At 45.7% G+C, this 20,231-nt stretch overlaps 1 protein-coding gene across 1 annotated transcript in view; it reads right to left on the bottom strand.

Annotated features, from left to right (window-relative positions):
* Window positions 1-19,894, bottom strand: part of trrap (transformation/transcription domain-associated protein) — a 219,627-nt gene extending 199,733 nt beyond the window's left edge. The window contains 10 exon segments of the mRNA XM_087997909.1: window positions 1,161-1,249; window positions 2,740-2,817; window positions 3,233-3,358; window positions 3,444-3,500; window positions 3,745-3,828; window positions 6,955-7,059; window positions 9,853-9,963; window positions 11,871-11,920; window positions 16,121-16,294; window positions 19,853-19,894. Coding sequence (XP_087854035.1) covers window positions 1,161-1,249; window positions 2,740-2,817; window positions 3,233-3,358; window positions 3,444-3,500; window positions 3,745-3,828; window positions 6,955-7,059; window positions 9,853-9,963; window positions 11,871-11,920; window positions 16,121-16,217 — 797 coding nt within the window. The 5' untranslated portion in view covers window positions 16,218-16,294; window positions 19,853-19,894.
* Window positions 19,895-20,231: the final 337 nt, after the last annotated feature.

The raw sequence follows: 20,231 nt of genomic DNA, 5'->3' as shown, positions 1-20,231 counted from the left end.
GAGCCCAGCATACTTCAGTCAATTTAGATTATATATCCATAGTGACTCCTCAGTGTATCATTTGGTTTTTGTTCTAAGGACCCTTCTCAACTATTACTCACAAAAGTGTCATAAATTTTGCTCAGTTGAGAATGAGTGACTCATCCAACTTAATATCAATGTTTACAATACTAATGATCAATGATTTCTAATTGTGGCTATTCAGAAATAGTTAATGGAAGTATTAATATTTTAGTTTGCCTGCTTTGAACTTTATTTTGATTATCAAAAATCTTTAAAGCCTCTGAAGCTGTTAACAAAATTTGACTGTTCCTTTGATGGGTGCAGCAGCCAAGAAATTAATTTCTAGCTCTTACTGGATAAACGCAAAAATTTTAACTAAAAATTCCTTTCTGAATTGAAATGATTTTGGGCACTCCCTTAGTAACAATAGAAATATACAATCTTCTCCAAAAGCTTCTTCCTCCTCCAGTCTACAAATGAGGGTTTACTTAGTCTTTAGTATGAAGAACTCAAAGGTTTGTTTATAGTTTGGTAGGGCATCAACCCTTCAATCGTTCCCATACTTTGTTCAACATCATTAAAGGCAAAATGATTGTCACACATAACAAAATGTTTTCTTGGAGGAAGAGTGGTAAGAGAAAATCTCCCATTGACAATTTGCAACAAATAAAAGACAAGGGAAAAGGAATGAGAGATTTGAGAACTTGAAGAGGAAATATCTGAGCTTCTGAACAAAGATTTCCAAAGTTGCAGACACCATCAGAATACGCCACTGCGCTTAGTACCAAGGATCGGCTTCACTCACAGTAACTCTTCAAGTATCCATTACCAGGTACAGAGGTCTTTTGAATCAGCACACAAACTAGAAGGGTTCAACGTCAAGATTCTGACCATCATTGAAGTTTTGGTCATTTACAAACCACAAAGGAATTCACAAACACTATGGCCTTACGGTATGAAGGTATTTCAATGAAAAACCAAATCAGTCAAATCTACCCATTTTAGATTATATATCCATAGTGACTCCTCAGTGTATCATTTGGTTTTTGTTCTAAGGACCCTTCTCAAGCTGTTTTAAGTATATGCTCAGATACCAAATAAAATCTACAAAACAAAACCAATCATTGTATGTAGTCTATGGCACAGATAATGCTTACCTTGCTTGAGGTGTAACCTGCAGCATGATAGTGCTCATAATCAAAGGCACAAACTCAGATACAACATTGTGTATACTCTGCTTGTACAGCTGAAATGAAACATGGACATTAGTGGATTTATGTAAACTAACAGCAGTCCCTGGCATTACTATCATGATTCACTATTTTAGCAATAGTTTGTCAAAGTCTTTCAATTTATACACATTGAAACAATGAGGAAGAAGCATCAATGGAAGGGGAAAACAACATTTCTATTTTATGGGAAAAGGGGTGCTAATTGGTTTGAAATTATTCCTCTTACAAAGTTGTGTCACAGTCACACTAAAGGCAGCTTCACAGATTTGATTCGCACCACACTATACATCTTTTAGCTGCCATCAAGGGAGGAAACGAAGTACCACCTCAGAGGAATCTCTCAGACTGATTCATAACTTTGAAAAGGATTTAAGAAAATGCTTGCAGGAGAGAGATGAAGTGAATTACTCTCAAAGCTCACTGGCTAATTTGCCAGCAGAAAGCAAATGAACAGCAATGCTGGGTCACTACACGGTTACCCAACAACTAGAACTTTCTCCATCTCTTCAGCCTTTGGGTTCACTACCACCTGTTGTGGCACAATTAGTGGTGGGCAGTAAATACTGGCCTTGCCAGCAACACACAGATCCCAAAAACAAATAAAGAGATTGTTTGAAGGGAGCAGCATTGGGGCAAGCAACATCAGCCTATGGCTCTGCCACTGGGAAAGCTAATGGGTTGAAAAAAATCCACCTTTATTCATATTCAACTCCTTGTTCATGGTGCCTTTCTCTGGCTTGGGATGGATAATATATATCCAGCTGCAACATGTCCTCTGCCATGGGTATATGTAGACTGGCTGGTTCACAGAAAGTGGGAACCACAACAGTACAATAATACGAGGTCATTCATGTAGGTATGGATTTCCTATATGGCAAGCATGGCCTGCTCACACGAAATTTTGGTCAGGCCTTTGCACTTAGCAAACTGAGGGCAAGCAGTCAGGGGCTGGAGGTGTCGTTAGTGGTTAGGCCAGGACAAGCAGTATTTTGCAACAATGTAGGTAAATGACCAAACGTTCACTAAGTCAGCTAAAAACAGCAGCTGTGTCTATCAGATCAGATTCACCATCTGGCAGCACTAATATTCCTAGATTTTACCTTAAATCAGGAATTTACCTCTTGAATGGCAGGTAGATTAAAGTGAAATATTTAAAACAGCTTAACCACTAGAGAGAAGGGAAATGGTAAAATAAGTGGTGTGAGCCAGTCTCATGTCATTCAGCAAATCTGGGACATTGTCAAATAGGTACAAGTGCTCTGAGAAGAAATCCTCAGCTGGAAGAGCTGTAAAGTCCAAGGGAAGGGCAGGGGAAAAAGAGAAGATTTTGCAGAAGAGAAGAATAATAACGAACAGAATTAATCATGAGCCACAGAAAAGCTAGAGGCTGTCTAGGTGCTGAGTTAATTAAATCGACACCAGAACCTAAGTAAGGCAATATCCCAAGCACTCAGTTTCAAATTAAGCCTCTCTCAATGTGGTAACTACACATTACAACAATTACCTGATACATGAGAACAACAATGATCGGAAGTTCAGCCAACACCTTCAGAGAAAGGGAGCCTCTTGGAATTATGGTATGCTGAAAGACATAAGTATTTTACATAAAGCACAAGACTTTCCAGTAATATAGGAAATTACAGCAGGACATTAGTTTAGAACAGAGGAACACCTACATCTATTAAAATTAAATGAACCAACTTATTTTTTATATAACTAACAACAGCCTTCATTTTGAAGTAAATAGATTCAAGGAATTAGTGATAAATACATATAGAGAGTATTGCTTTTATATTTAAAGAGTGTATCAGTCCAGCAGGCCAATATTGCAGACTTACCTGAAGCTTTTTTCATCTTTAGAAATAGAAGTTAATATTATAAGCACTCATTGACAAAGAATCGTAGGCAGAAGAGAATGCTTGAATCTGTAAGTCTGTGTGAGAATGCAAAGGTGCCGAAGGTGAAAGAACATGTGAACTATCAAGAGATCAACTCACCGTTCTTGATTCACTGTCCTCTCGCTCAGGATTGGTCTTAACTACGACCTGAGTGATCATGCCAACCATCTCTGGGGAAGGGACAGTGTTATCTGCAATCGCTTGGGGCTTCTCAAAGTATCGTGTCTAAGAGCAGGAGGAATTAAAAATTCATTATCCTTCCCAACAGTGGTCAGAGATTTTAAAGAAAAATCCATAGCATGCTACATACCACAACTTTCAGTAGGTCATTATAAATCTGCTTCACAAAATCAAGGAAGTGATGAATCTGCAATAAAACAGACATGACATTAGCAAAATTATGTCCACATTATAGCTGTGTTCATTAGACAGGGCCATTCTAAACCTGAACCAGATCTGTTTTTTAAAAGTCGATTAATTTTAACAAGTATTCAGAAACTATTGTCTGGAGATTCCTAGTTGAAATTAAAAGCAGCTCAGTACAATAAACTAGACAAACTAATAACACTATACATTTTAAAATATCTGGTGTTTCAAGCAAGGGTACTTACTTCCTGTGTGATTGGTGGTCGGAATTGCTTATGCAATTCAATGATTATTCGAAGGCAAATAAGCACATTCTCTTCATTCTCCACCTAGATTAGGGAAATGGTGAAAGTGCAACAGCACATTAAGCATTTATCTATTAGCAGTGATTGTAATGGTTTCAAAATTTTACTCCCTCTCATCTACACTTTTATTCTAAGTAAAACAGTTATAATTAAACAAAGTTCATCAGTTATGGGATACGTCTCAAAAGGCTTAAAGGGATACCCAAAACGGAGCTGAAGATATAATTTTACACAAGAACATCCCACACCATGCACCTTTCCAGTTATTCATTAGCCCAAGTTATTTGTAAAACAGCAGCTCTTGTGTTTCTGAAGATAAAGGGATGTAGCCCACACCTGCTTGGTAAATGAGAGAATGAGCCCATACAGAAGAACCTTAATTATCCAAATATCAGACTACCCGGAAATATTGCAATGTTCCAATGCTCGGCTAAACTATGTCATCTGGCATTCAATTAACCAAATAAAATACTCTATGCCAGTGTCCTTCGGATAATTGAGGTTCCTCTGTATTTGTCTTTACATACATGGTATACCACGATTGTAAGCATGAATCTAGGGACAGGAAGATCACAGTAACAGAGGTTGCCCATTCAACTACAAAGACGTGCAGAACCATCTCATTAACCGAATCATCTCTGCTCCTAACCTTTAGTCATAATGTGAAGGTGCCGGTGTTGGACTGAGGTAGAGTCAGAAGTCATATGACACCAGGTTATAGTCCAACACCTGCACCTCCACAGGTTACCTGACAAAGGGGCAGCACTGCGAAAGCTTGATTTCAAATAAACGTATTGGACTATACCTGGTGTCATGTGACTGCTGACCTAATCTTTGTGTTCTGCCTTTTCTTAAACCTTTATTTCCCAACTAAGCATCCAACTTGATTTTAAATGCCCCAATTAGCTCAACGGGTTAAAAAACTTTCAACAGGGAGTCATAAGGTTCTGGACTTATGTTCCACTCCAAGACTTGAACATAAAAATATCAGGGCTGACACTCCCAGGGCAATACTGAGGAAGTGCTACACTGTTGCAAGTGCCATTTTTCAAAGAAGATATTGATCAGAAGTCCTGTCTGCCCTCTCTTGTGAGCATACAAGATCCCATAGCAGGGGAGTTATCGCAGTGTCCTGGCAAATATTTACACCTCAATCAATCACAAAGAGAACAGGTTTTCTCATCATTATCACATTGGTGTTTGTGGGAGTTTGTGCAAAATGAGTATCTTGTTTCTGACATTAGCAAGTGTGCTTCTTTCATTTGTTTTACTGGTCATAAAGCGCTCAAGACATCTGGTGGTCATGAAAAGTCCAATATAAATGGATTTTCTTTTTTGAAACACTGTCCAAGATGCTGCAGTTCAATGAAACATTAAATCAAAGCTGCCATCTGCCCTCTCAGATGAAAACAAAAGATCCATGATACCATCTTGAGGAGGGGGGAAATTTTTCCAGTGTCCTGACCAATACGTATTCCTCAATCAAAAGATTACTTGGACATAATCTCATCACTGCTTGTGGCAACTTGTTGCACATGAATTGGCTGACGCATTTCCTACATTACAATAGCAATTTCAAAAATATTTAATTGGCCAAAAAAAATCCCTTAGGACATCCCAAGAACATGAAAGGCATAATATAAAATGCAATTTTTTTATACATAACTGAGTTAGTAATCCATATTTTCTATGAAATTACTTTTTGCTTTTTCAACAACTGAGCTCAAATTTAATAAATTACCTTCATTTTGATGACCCTATCTGAAAGAAGAGTCAGCCCCTATCCGCTCTCAGCTTCCTTCATTATTTAAAACTCATAAGGTGAAAGGATTAATTGACTAGATATATTTCCTAAAGTAGGGAAGAATGAGAGACAATCTAACAAACATGAAATTAAGAGGCTAAAGACAGATTTTAGGAGAATCTTCCTTCTTGTTGGAGTGTCCAAATGTCACAATCTCAAATTAAAGGGACCTCCTCTTAAAACCCAAAGCAAGGAAAAATGATTTGAGTCAGGATTGAGAATTTTTTAAATTGTCTATCCCAGTAAGCAGTAGATATTTAGTCATTGTGTAAGTGCTTCCAAAACACAGTTCATTGGATTTTTGGGCTCCAAAGGAAATAATTGATATGAGGATGGTGCAGGAGGATGGAGTTTATGTAGATAGGCCATGAAGAAACTGGATGGATAGGTAACCCAGACCATCCAGCCTATGCAATCCAATCAATAAGATCATGGCTAATTTGAAATGGCCCTGATTCCACTTCTCTGCCTATTTCCCATGTCCTGTTACCCATCATCCTTGACTCCCTTGTTAAGTCTGTTTCAGTCACAAATTATCGTTTACCTACTCTCCACTCTTCACTGAGAAAGATAATGCCCCAACAATGGTCGTCAAAAAAAAAAAATCTTGCTTGCCTCCAATGGGAAACCCCTTACTTTAAAACTGCCAGATTCCTCTTTAAAGGGATATACACTCTCAGCAAGTCCACCACAATCTTATGCTTGAGCAAGATTATCTGTCCTTAAGGCAGCAGGTTTAAGGGCTGGAAGACCTCCTCCAACTAATTTTCTTTTTCAGAGACAGGATTTCATCACGTATGAACTGAAACTGTACTTTACAGTTGGCACCAATAATTTGAAAACAAATCGCTGAATCAAAAGACTAATAATTAGATACTAACATCCTTTGTTACAAACATAAATCACACAACACCAGGTTTAGTCCAACAGGTTTATTTGGAAGCGGTAGCTTTCAGAGCATTGCTCCTTTATCGGGTGGTTGTGAGGATAATGCAAGAAAGTCGAGTTTATGTAGATAGGCCATGAAGATATTGGAGGAATAGGTAGCTCAGCCCAAATAACCGAAGCAACCAAATCAGTACAATCATGGCCAGTTTGAAATGGCACTGATTCCACTTCTTTGCCCACTTCCCATATCCTGTTTCCCACAACCACCTGATTAAGGAGCAGTGCTCCGAAAGCTAGTGCTACCAAATAAACCTGTTGGAGTATAACCTGGTGTGTGATTTTTAACTTTATACACCCCAGTCTCCAGCACCTCCAAATCCTGGTTACAAATAGGCTTTTCAGTTACTGCCAGGGGTTAAAAATACATAAAACAAAAAAGAAAATTAAAGAAATCTTACCTCCAAAAACCGGAACATCACAGACAAAATATTTTTTGTGTGGGATCGCAAATGCTCATTTGTTGGAATTCTGTGGATGATTTCAAGGACAAGCTTCCGAACTTGCTAGAAATATACAATTTTCAAAAGAACTTTCACCATACAACAGTGCGCACTGGTTCCATTGTACACAAATACACTTAGTAGAAAATAAAATAGAAAATAGAAAAAAAAAGATAGTCATATATTAAATGGATTGATTTTTCAAAGAACAAATGCCAGAAAATTGTGAATAATTTGCTACAACTGTACAAGTATTGGTGATTATACACCTATCATACTGCCGAAAGTTTTGGTCTCCTTATTTAAGATGGGATATACTGGAAGTGATTGGAGGCAGTGCACAGAACATTAGGATACAGCACAGAAGAAGGCCATTCAAACCATCATACCCATGCTGGCTCTCAAGGAGAAATTCATGCAATGCCACTCCTCTGCCCCTCCTCCTACCTTAAAATGTTAAGAAAATGTAGAAACAGTTACAGTACAGGTGGTGGTCACTCTGCCCATCACTTCTGCTGTTCCGGAAACAAGCCTCTCAGTCTAATCCAATTTTCCTAACACTTGGTCCATGTCCCTGGATTTCAGGTGCATACTTTTTAAAAGAACTTGAGGGTTTCTACCTCTAGTAACCTTTCAGGCTGAGAGTTACAGACCCCTGGCACCCTTTGACTGCAAAAAAAAAAACCTCAGCTTTCCTCTAATCTTTCCACCAGTCACTTTAAATCTATGCCCCCTACTCCATGACACTCTTACTATGGGAATTGGCTCCAACCCCTTCCCTCTATCTCGGCCCCTCATAATCTTCTACACCTTAATCAGATTTCCCCTTAGCGTTCTCTCTTCCAATGAAGACAACTCTTGCCCATCCAGTTTTTCCTCGTAACTGCAATTGTTCAGTCCTGGTAACATTCTCCTAAATCCACTACATTTTGATTCCTAGGATGAAATGGTCTTCTTATGAAGTAAGATCGAGCAGGGTGAGCCTATGTGTCTCTGCATTTAGAGGAATGAAACGTGATTTTACTGAAACAATAGATTCTGAGGGGGTCTGACAGAACAGATGCTGAGAGGACATTTTCCAGAGCACATTAATCTAGAATTAGGAGACAGAGTTTAAAAGTAAGAGATTAACTACTTAATGCTGTTGAGAAAATACTTCTGAGAGTCACTAGTCCTTGGAATTCTCGTTCTCAGAGAACAATGAAGGTTGAATCATTGAATATATTCAAGGTTAAGTTGGACAGATTTTTGACAACCAAGGAAATGAAAAGTTATGTAGCAGAAATAAAAGGGGAGTTCAGACCACAATTAAATGGTGGAGAAGGCTTGGTGAGCTGAATGGCCTATTCCTGCTCCTATTTCTTATTATCAATGATATGGTGTGACAATATTTTGACAGCATATGCAGATTGTTGGCTATAAAAATGGATCAGTTCAGGAATGTCAGCTGCACGTAAAACTTCAAAGTAAAGAAACTTCTGCACCACAGAACCTAGTGACTATTACAAATTTAATGCAAAAAACAGTTGGGTCATACAAAAATCAATTTTATAGAAACATTTTACAGTCAAAACAGCCAACAAATTAACGGGTTTATTGTGCAGAAAATAATTTACATGAAAAGAATTGCAGTGAATAGGTAATAATTACACAATGAAACACAGGGCGTTAAAGGCACCAAAGTGATATTAGCAGCCTGGCACTCAATGCTCCACTATTTGGATGACTGTACCAGACATAATAAGCTGTGACAGTTCAAAGGTGATAGCTTTAACATAGCAAGCAGTTATTTCATTCATCGACTTGGACACTTTCTTTGAAAGAGCTATCCAATTAATCACACACGCTTGTTCTTCCAACCCTACATTTTTCTATCCCTACATATACACCCAATTCCCTTTCAAAAATTACTATTCAGCCTGCTTCCTACCTCTCAGGCAGTCTATTGCAGGTCATAATTTACTCAGTAAAAACATTACACTTCATTTTCCAACCCACTCTCCAATCCTTCTCTTACCCAGGAGGGATCAGAACATAGAACTTGCAATAATCTTCAATCTGTCTCTAGTTTACAGACCAGCATTGTTTATCTTCAACAACTACTCAGATAATGGACTCAAGGTCAATGAAGAGTATTAGATCAAGATATAAATACACACAAAGTGAATTACAAGCTCTAACTAATTTTTGATGCTGTTAAAACTAGGGAAAGGAAACATGCAGCTTCTTGATAAAGAAAAACCTGCAGTTAATACATTAATCAACTTTGCAGATGTACTGCCAATGTTTAATTACCACAGTAAAGCACAGAGCAACTTCCTTGACCTTGCCTAAACCTGAATTGAGAGTCTGGCTTACAACTCGCGTGCTTGTGCATTACAACAGTTGGGACCTAAAATGTTTGGTCAAATCCGACATAATGATATTTAATTTCTAAACAAGTTCATTAAATGTTTCAAAACTCACTGCCAAAATCTATTGCATAAAAATGATTGTTTGCTACCCTACTAATTGGTGAGCTTATGAGTCCCTACGGCAAATGGCTTGCCAGAGTTGAGAAAGCCTATTGATTACCCTACAAACAACTATTAGGTCCCAGTTGGTGGCCTAAAATAAAGAAACTTCAGCAAACTCCAAACATATGCAAGTGCATTACTTTTACACATTTTTTTTGCGCAGAAGAACTGAAGTAGAACATGGTGGGAAGGGAAAACAACTTCCTTATTGGAAAAAACATTTGATTCTTGGGCTAAATATCCATAATAAACAAAAATGATTTAGTACAAAACTCATCTGATTATTCAATCTGGCAGCAAAGTTAGTTTTGGGGGAATGCAAGGCATTTCCACCACATACCTGGGCAGATTTTTCCTGTAGGAATTGCACTTCTCCATCTTGCAGGAACGTGAGAAAACGAGGAATGATATGTTCCAGGAAAGTTGAGTATTGAGGTGAAGTTGTGACATTCTACAAACGAGGGATATTACAGGTGCTGTTTATAAATAGGTTTTTTATTCTTTAAGTTTTTTCCTCTAAGATTACAACTATTCAGAGTGCTACCAAGAAAAGTACAAAATTCACAATTTCATCAACTTTGATTTAAAAAAACCAGTACAATACTACTACTTTAAACAAAGAATGTCAATTTGCAAATAAAGTACTTCCAGTGTTTCCATGCTTAAATTTCATTCCAGCAGAACGTACAACATTATAACGTGCGTAAAAGTAGCAATGGTTTGTTAAACTTTAAACATCCAAAGCTATATTCTCAAGATATATAACTCATCGAAGCAACAGATAACTAAGTTTATGGATGGCTTTTATTTACATCTGCAGAATAGCACACAAAATGGCAACTGAACAAATAAATCCAAAGAGGAATTCAATAAAATCTTCCTGACCCAGGAAGGGAATAGAACAATGAATTCACTTTCCAAGCGACAAACTGAGATATATTGTAATGATTCATTTAAAAGAAATAGCTAAACCGAGGGAAGTCCAATATCAGTATCAGACAGGATCTGGCAAACTGGGAGCAGCTACCTGCAGATAAGCCTATATGTGGAAAGCAGGAGTCTTTTTAAAAGTACTGTAGAAAGTGTTCAGGGCTAGCGTATTCCTCCAAGAGTGGAGGGCAAGGGAAGCAAGTCCTGGAAACCCTGAACGCCAAGGTACATTGAGAGTTTCATAAAGAAAAAGAAGGAAGCATATGTTAAGTACACAGCATGAAGAAAAAAGGGAGGCACTTCAGGACTGTGGAATGTGAGAGGAAGGTACTTTAAAAAAAAAGAAATTAGGAGGGCAAAGAGAGGACATGAAATAACTTTGACAGATGGGATTAAGGAAAATCTCAAGGCATTTTATAAATATTTTGAGATAAAAAATTACCAGGGAAAGACTGGGGCTATTACAGACCAAAGAGACAATGCACACATGGAGCCAGAATATGTGAATGAGGTCTTAAACAAATATTTCTCATCTGTATTCACAAAGGAGAAAGTAATTGTAGCTGGAGATTTCAGTTGGGATAGTGAGGCTCTAGAGTATGTTAAGATTAATAAGGAGGTGGAATTAGGTGTTTTAGCAGGCATAAAAGGTACATAAATCCCCACAGCCTGATGAAATGTCTCCTAGCTGCTAAGGGAGGTAAGGGAGGAGATTGCCAGAGCCCTGATAGAGATATTTAATACTGCGCTGGCCATAGGAGAAGTGCTAAATGACTAGAGGAGGCGGAGGGGGATTCTGATTGAGATATACAAAATTATTTAGAAATAGACAGAATAGATCATGAGAATCGCTTTCTGATGGCAGACACATCTAAGACTGGACAGCATAAGTTTAAGGTGACAAAAAAGTGATTTAGAGAAGAAGGTCGGAGGAAATATTTTTTTCACCCAGAGGGCTGTAAACGGAATATGCTACCTGAGGGGGCATGGAGGCAAGTACTCTTGCAAATTTTAAGAAACACCTGGATGAGCACTTAAAATGCCACTTAAAAACACCTGCTACTGCAGGTAAATGCAATTAATACAGCTTGCCGTTCGTTGTTGGCTCAGACATGGTTTGCCAAAGGGCCATTTCTATGCTGTAAGACTCTAACACTAGGTAAAAAATTAGGGACATATGCATGGAGCTATAAGAGGTGGAAGAAAAAGCTTGCATGGAACACCAACATGGCTTTACTCAGTTGGGTTGAACAGTGAATTTTTTGCTACAAATACTATGTCATCCTATTAGACTCTACCACTCTAGTTTGTTTCCTCACTTTATCCAGATTTTTTAAATTGTCATAATAATATCTTCAATTCAGAAGTTTCAGAAAGATGATGCTTTCAACTTCACACTCGGGAACATCAGCAATGCTAAAAACTTACTTCAAAATTTTCACTGACTTCCTGCATCATTTTCAGTTTGGTTTCATCAGCTGCAAAAAAAAAAGTACAGGAATTACTTAGGGACTGAAAACAAAACAGTCAGCTGTGCTCCTGAAGCAATGGTCTGACAGAAGCAATCAGATCTTATCAGTTTTACTAACATCGCCCAAAGCAGAAGGTAGCATCACAAACACACCAGCACACACACTAAGTACTCACTTACTTTCTCTCACACACATTCATTCATACAAGTACAGCCATCTTCTGAAATATTTGACAGGGCTCTAGCAATTTGACTCCATCATTTTGCTTCTGCTCAAGTTATGATTCATTCTGTTAAGTAGGATCAACAGCAATCAATTTTTCATAAATGAAGCAACAAAGTTCTGAGTGTCAGCGTCCTATTTTTCTAACTAGAATCACAAAGTCACTTTTTTTTAAAAAAAACTCCTTTCCCATATGCTATTAGAAGAAAATGTCCATGGGATTCTGGGTTTTAGAAATACAGGCAGGAAGTATGAAACAAAAAAATGTTCATCTAAGTTTTCATACATCACTGGTTACGCTTCAACTATAGTTATACATTTAACTTTGGGCCCTACAAAATTGTTTTAATTTGAGCAGAGGTATTAAAGGGAGAAGGTTAGGACGTATTCAAAATTGAGAGATTAACAAAGATAAACAGTTTGCAAGATCAAGCACTATATTAGATCCAGTATTTCCAATGAGAAAGGGCTCATTATTAATATTTTTGTAAAAGAAACTTTTGGGAAACAGTGATCATACATTGATAGAATTTTCCATTACAGTTGAAAAAGATGCAGTTCAATCTGAAACCAGTGCCCTAAATTTTAAAAAAAAAGGGCAATTATAAAGGTCTGAGGCTACCTGTGGTGAATTGCAAAAATACAATAAAAAGCTTGCTGGCAAATAGTTAATCCCTAGTATTCAAAGAATGAATGCTTTGCTTTTTGTTTGAAAACCTACCTTCCTAAAAGGCAAAATATCAACTGGGAAAGAGTGCACACCATGGTTAACAAGGGAAATCAAAGATAGTATTAGACCAAAGGAGTGAATTTTAAAGATGCCAAAAAAAGATTGTAAGCCAGAGTGGGAGAATTCAAAGGAGGTCAAACAGACTGATAAAGAGAGAGAAGTGAATTGAACTGAAGTGAATTTATTGTCACGTGTACCGAGGTACAGTAAAAAGCTTTGTCTTGCCAGCAATACATGCAGATCACATAGTTAAGTAGCATAGCTAAGTAAATAATAGGTAGACAGTGACAAAACCAAAAACGCAGGTACAGGTGAACGTTAAGAGTTTGAAAGTCCATTCAGCATTCTAACAACAGTAGGGTAGAAAATATTACGTAACCAGCTGGTGTAAGTGTTCAGACTTCTGTACCGGAGAATAAATATTAATGTAAAATAGCAAGGAACATAAATACACACTGCAAAGAAATTCTATAGGCATGCAAAAGGCAAAGATTAGAAAGGAAATAGGAGTCTATTCCAGACATAGTTAATAAGAAACAGAAAAGGGCCAGAGAGGCTAAATGAATGCTGACTCTATCTTCACAGAAGAAAACAAGTAATCTTCTTAACATCAAGACCAAAGGTCAAGTAAGAGTGCAGAACTAAAATAAATTAGTATTGGTAAAAGAAAAGCAGTAACATGTAGTGTTGGAGAAATTAATGTAATGGAGCGTTAAGAAAACCCCAGAACCAAGGTGGGACTAGAATGGGGTGGGATATCTGGTCGGTATGGACGAGTTGGACCGAATGGTCTGTTTCCGTGCTGTACATCTCTGTGAGTCTGTGAACCCAATGACCTTCATCCTACACTTCCAAATCAGATGGGTAGAGGGACAGCAAGTGCTTTGGTATTATTCAAGATTTTACTAATCCTGTATATCAGAAGCTTATAAAAAGTATCTCCACTATTGATAAAAGCAACAAGAGAAAACCGGAAACTACAGATACATTAATCTGACGTCAGTAATAGGGTAAAACAAGATCCTATTATAAAGGACATGATAGCTGGATATTTAGAAATTAATCGTCAGGTTATGCAGTCAAATTGGATCTATGGAGATAAAATAATGTTTGATAAAACTGACAGAGTTTAGATGAAGAACAGGAGATAATTAAATAATCTCAAATATGTATCAAACACATGAAGGAAGTGTAAATGGTAACAGTAGAAATGGATGCATGGAAAATCTAGCTGTACTGGAGTGTGGTATGACCCAGGAGTACACTATAAACACAAAGCCTCAAGTTATTAACATATTATACTGCAACAAGCCACAGCCAATATTTTATCATCCTCTCATTTTTGTTAATGTGCAATGTTAACAAAAAGGGGGGCAGGGGATGAAGCAGAGCTTACTGAAGCACAGGTAGCAAGTTGTGGCATCATCTGGACAAAATGGGTTTGAACCCCACTCCAAACTGAGAAGATGACATCTGTCTACACTCCAGTATACAGTACAATCCAACAGCACTCCTCTGTTCATTATTGGCGCCAGCAATGATTTCTATCCACAGACCACTCCGCAAAACTCAAACTAAACTCAAAAAGACAAAAACATTTTTTGCTCCCTCACACAAAATATTCTAAATAACAAACTACCTATAATTCATGTGAAGAGAATCAAAGTTAACATTTCAGGTCTGGCGAGCCTTCTTCAGAGTTGATGTAGCTCAGAAAAAGTTGTTTTTATAATGCAGAAGAGAGGTTGAGGGGAGAGGAGTAAATGATTCATGGAAGTAGAGCCCAAAGGCAGAGTAAAGAGAAAGTGAAGTTTCTGAAAAGAAACTCTCTCTTCGGGCACTAACCCTACCTCTTCAGTTTACTCCTTACACCCTCTGCATAAAACATTTTCCTAACCACCATCAGTTCTGAAGGTCGGTCACTGGAGCCGAAACGTTAACTCTGATTTCTCTCCACAGATGCTGCCAGACCTCTAAGCTCTTCCAGGAATTTCTGTTTTTGTTTGATTTCCAACTTCTGCAGTTCTTTTGGGTTTTGTAACCTAATATTCCTGGTGGTGGTAGCCATTACTCTCATTTATTTTCCATTACCATGAGATGGAGATTGGAAATAAATGAGAGTGATGGCTACCACTACCAGGAAGTTATGTTAAACCACCACAACAGAACGATTTAATAGAATAAGGTGGTCTGCTTGGCCATTTCAGAAAACAGTTAACAATCAACTATATTGGGGTACAATAAATAAGAGACTAAGATCACTATTCATCTTGCTTATCCCCCTAGTAAACATATTATCCAATAATAAGTTATTGATTAGTCAGAGTAATGAATCTCTACCGCTAAGTCCGTAACAGATTCAGCCATGAGGCAAGGTAAATCCAGAGTGGGAGAAGAGCTTTGGTGAGGGACCCCACCTCTAGCACACTTTCAGGCAATGATTTCCAATCTACAATTTTTAAAATATATAAAATAACAGTATATATTTTTTCTTACACATTAAAGTTCAAGTCTCCTTTTTCCAGTATAACAGTTTCTTACAGACTGTTTCACAAAGAAAGAAGTAATCAGATTGGTGACTGCTGCTATCCACTCACTTCAATTAAGAGATTCCTCTGTTCTCCAGCATCTGTTTTAAGAATGCAAACTGATCCTGTTTTTTTTTTTAAATTCTTCACTCATTTCATTATGTGTACATTATCCCACAGTGATTTGTCACTATCCTGTACAGCTGGTGCTCACACAGTGATTCCAAAAGTGCAAGATTAAATTTCAACACTGACTGAGATTACCATATGACTCTCCTTGTCAACCTCACCTGAGCGGTGATGACCCTCAGACGAAACCACCATCAGTCGTCTCTCTCTCTCTGATGACCCCTATGATCTTTTGGGACTATGGCATCTTTACTTACTATGACTAACATATAAACTTCGACCTGAGTGCTATGTACAAGTTGGCTGCTGCATTTCATAACTTACAACACAGAAGTGTTTACATGGCTGTAAAACACTTCAGATTGTCCCAAAGTAATGAAAAAGCTGGTGAAATTGGGGGTATCAACTGAAAATTTAAAAACTGAAATTGACAGTTGTCAAATCAAGGCAGGGATTGTTATGACGAACCAGCCACGATCGAAGTGAATAAGGCTAAATGAACCCAAGCCTCCGATTCCTATTCCAAGATTTTTCTTTATTCCTTTACTATACTGTACACACATTAACCAGGGCCTATAAGTAAGTTGAATAACTCACGTGTGTTGCTGTCCGTCAGAGCAGCCACAAACTGAAGGTACTTCTTCATTAAAGTAGTCTGGTCCACCACAGCCCCTGGTGTTGCCACAAATGCCATTTTGGTGAAGGATGTATTGCAGGCAGATGTGGAAGAGATTACTTATGCCAGCATTATTTAAAGCAGTCACAGGAGATCTGAAAATAAAGTTGTTTCAATATAGATTTCCATCAAGCTTGGGGGGGGGGGGAGAGAATAAAGAGAGGGGGGGGGGAGAAAGAGAGAGGGGGGGGGAGAAAGAGAGGGGGGGGGGAGAAAGAGAGGGGGGGAGAGAAAGAGAGGGGGGGAGAGAAAGAGAGGGGGGGGAGAGAAAGAGAGGGGGGGGAGAGAAAGAGAGGGGGGGAGAGAAAGAGAGGGGGGGGAGAGAAAGAGAGGGGGGGGAGAGAAAGAGAGGGGGGGGAGAGAAAGAGAGGGGGGGGAGAGAAAGAGAGGGGGGGGAGAGAAAGAGAGGGGGGAGAGAAAGAGAGGGGGGGAGAGAAAGAGAGGGGGGGAGAGAAAGAGAGGGGGGGAGAGAAAGAGAGGGGGGGAGAGAAAGAGAGGGGGGGAGAGAAAGAGAGGGGGGGAGAGAAAGAGAGGGGGGGAGAGAAAGAGAGGGGGGGAGAGAAAGAGAGGGGGGGAGAGAAAGAGAGGGGGGGGAGAGAAAGAGAGGGGGGGAGAGAAAGAGAGGGGGGGAGAGAAAGAGAGGGGGGGAGAGAAAGAGAGGGGGGGAGAGAAAGAGAGGGGGGGAGAGAAAGAGAGGGGGGGAGAGAAAGAGAGGGGGGGAGAGAAAGAGAGGGGGGGAGAGAAAGAGAGGGGGGAGAGAAAGAGACGGGGGGGGAGAGAAAGAGACGGGGGGGGGAGGGGGACGGGGGGGGGGGGGGGAGGGGGACGGGGGGGGGGGGGAGGGGGACGGGGGGGGGGGGAGGGGGACGGGGGGGGGGGAGGGGAGAGGGGGACGGGGGGGGGGGGAGGGGGACGGGGGGGGGGGGAGGGGGACGGGGGGGGGGGGGGGAGGGGGACGGGGGGGAGGGGGACGGGGGGGGGAGGGGGACGGGGGGGGGAGGGGGACGGGGGGGGGGAGGGGGACGGGGGGGGGAGGGGGACAGGGGGGGGGGAGGGGGACGGGGGGGGGAGGGGGACGGGGGGGGGGGAGGGGGACGGGGGGGGGGAGGGGGACGGGGGGGGGAGGGGGGAGGGGGACGGGGGGGGGGGGAGGGGGACGGGGGGGGGGGGGGAGGGGGACGGGGGGGGGGAGGGGGACGGGGGGGGGGGAGGGGGACGGGGGGGGGGGGAGGGGGAGGGGGGGGGGAGGGGGACGGGGGGGGGAGGGGGACGGGGGGGGGGAGGGGGACGGGGGGGGGAGGGGGACGGGGGGGGGGAGGGGGACGGAGGGGGGGAGGGACGGGGGGGGGGGGGGGGACGGGGGGGGGAGGGGGACGGGGGGGGGGGGGAGGGGGACGGGGGGGGGGGAGGGGGACGGGGGGGGGGGGGAGGGGGACGGGGGGGGGGAGGGGGACGGGGGGGGGGGAGGGGGACGGGGGGGGGGAGGGGGACGGGGGGGGGGAGGGGGACGGGGGGGGGGAGGGGGACGGGGGGGGGGAGGGGGACGGGGGGGGAGGGGGACGGGGGGGGGAGGGGGACGGGGGGGGGAGGGGGACGGGGACGGAGGGGGACGGGGACGGAGGGGGACGGGGACGGAGGGGGACGGGGACGGAGGGGGACGGGGACGGAGGGGGACGGAGGGGGACGGGGGGGGACGGAGGGGGACGGGGGACGGAGGGGGACGGGGACGGAGGGGGACGGGGACGGGGACGGAGGGGGACGGGGACGGAGGGGGACGGGGGACGGGGGGGGACGGGGACGGAGGGGGACGGGGGACGGGGGGGGACGGGGGACGGGGGACGGGGGGGGGGAGGGGGAGGGAGACGGGGGGGGGGAGGGGGAGGGGGACGGGGGGGGGAGGGGGAGGGGGACGGGGGGGGGAGGGGGAGGGGGACGGGGGGGGGGGGGGACGGGGGACGCAGGGGTACGGGGGACGCAGGGGTACGGGGGACGCAGGGGTACGGGGGACGCAGGGGGACGGGGGACGGAGGGGGACGGGGGACGGAGGGGGACGGAGGGGGACGGAGGGGGACGGAGGGGGACGGAGGGGGACGGGGGACGGAGGGGGACGGGGGACGGAGGGGGACGGGGGACGGAGGGGGACGGGGGACGGAGGGGGACGGGGGACGGAGGGGGACGGGGGACGGAGGGGGACGGGGGACGGAGGGGGACGGGGGACGGAGGGGGACGGGGGACGGAGGGGGACGGGGACGGAGGGGGACGGGGACGGAGGGGGACGGGGGGGGGAGGGGGACGGGGGGGGGGGAGGGGGACGGGGGGGGGGAGGGGGACGGGGGGGGGGGGGAGGGGACGGGGGGGGGGGGGGACGGAGGGGGACGGAGGGGGACGGGGGGGGACGGAGGGGGACGGGGGACGGAGGGGGACGGGGACGGAGGGGGACGGGGACGGAGGGGGACGGGGACGGAGGGGGACGGGGACGGAGGGGGACGGGGACGGAGGGGGACGGGGGACGGGGGGGGACGGGGACGGGGGACGGGGGACGGGGGGGGACGGGGGACGGGGGGCGGGGGGGGGGAGGGGGAGGGGGACGGGGGGGGGAGGGGGAGGGGGACGGGGGGGGGAGGGGGACGGGGGGGGGAGGGGGACGGGGACGGGGGGGGGACGGGGGACGCAGGGGTACGGGGGACGCAGGGGTACGGGGGACGGAGGGGGACGGGGGACGGAGGGGGACGGGGGACGGAGGGGGACGGGGGACGGAGGGGGACGGGGGACGGAGGGGGACGGGGGACGGAGAGGGGGACGGGGGACGGAGAGGGGGACGGGGGGGGGGGGAGGGGGACGGGGGGGGGGGGAGGGGGACGGGGGGGGGGGGAGGGGGACGGGGGGGGGGGGAGGGGGACGGGGGGGGGGGAGGGGGACGGGGGGGGGGGAGGGGGACGGGGGGGGGGGAGGGGGACGGGGGGGGGGAGGGGGACGGGGGGGGGGGGAGGGGGACGGGGGGGGGGGGGAGGGGGACGGGGGGGGGGAGGGGGACGGGGGGGGGGGAGGGGGACGGGGGGGGGGAGGGGGACGGGGGGGGGGAGGGGGGGAGGGGGACGGGGGGGGGGGAGGGGGACGGGGGGGGGGGGAGGGGGACGGGGGGGGGGAGGGGGACGGGGGGGGGGGGGAGGGGGACGGGGGGGGGGGGAGGGGGACGGGGGGGGGGGGGAGGGGGACGGGGGGGGGGAGGGGGGGACGGGGGGGGGGAGGGGGACACGGGGGGGGGAGGGGGACGGGGGGGGGAGGGGGACGGGGGGGGGAGGGGGACGGGGGGGGGAGGGGGACGGGGGGGGGGAGGGGGACGGGGGGGGGAGGGGGGGGACGGGGGGGGACGGGGGGGGAGGGGGGGGGACGGGGGGGGAGGGGGGGGACGGGGGGGGAGGGGGGGGACGGGGGGGGGGAGGGGGGGACGGGGGGGGGAGGGGGGGGGACGGGGGGGGAGGGGGGGGACGGGGGGGGAGGGGGGGGACGGGGGGGAGGGGGGGGACGGGGGGGAAGAGGGAAGGGGGGAGGGGAGAGGGAGAGGGAGTGGGAGTAGGGGGTGAAGGTGGAGGGGGGGGGGGGAGAATGTGGGGTGCGGTAGAAGTTGCCTCTCCCCCTCCTCCAGCCGTTACCTGAGCCACGAGCCCGGCGCCGCTGCGCGCACTGCCCGCCAGCCGCCTCACTCGTCTCTTCACCCCACTCCCTCCGCCGCTGCAACATCCGCTCCTCCTCAACCCCACAATGCGACTTTGACCCCGGGCCTGGCTTCCTAACCGTTCTCTCCTGCCGTTCCCTGAGTCCAATTGGTATCCTCACCCGTCGCTAGCTCCAAAATTACATGGGACCTACTTACTCCGCTGGAGGAACAAACGCGCCGTAGAGCAGCGCTGAGACCATCGAATTTGATGGTCTTTTTTGCGTCATCAAAATGCGACTTGCGAATCATTTTGTACAAATTTTATTTATAGAAAAGAGTGATGTCATCTCAAAATGTTGTCAGTAGGAATTTCA

Source organism: Chiloscyllium plagiosum, unplaced genomic scaffold, assembly GCF_037043375.1.
Source record: "Chiloscyllium plagiosum isolate Xiang-an unplaced genomic scaffold, Cpla_swu_hap1 HiC_scaffold_20, whole genome shotgun sequence".
In the NCBI taxonomy this organism is placed as follows: Eukaryota; Metazoa; Chordata; class Chondrichthyes; order Orectolobiformes; family Hemiscylliidae; genus Chiloscyllium; species Chiloscyllium plagiosum.
The sequence above is the reverse complement of the archived record's forward strand: the minus strand, read 5'-3'. Positions and strand labels throughout refer to the sequence as shown.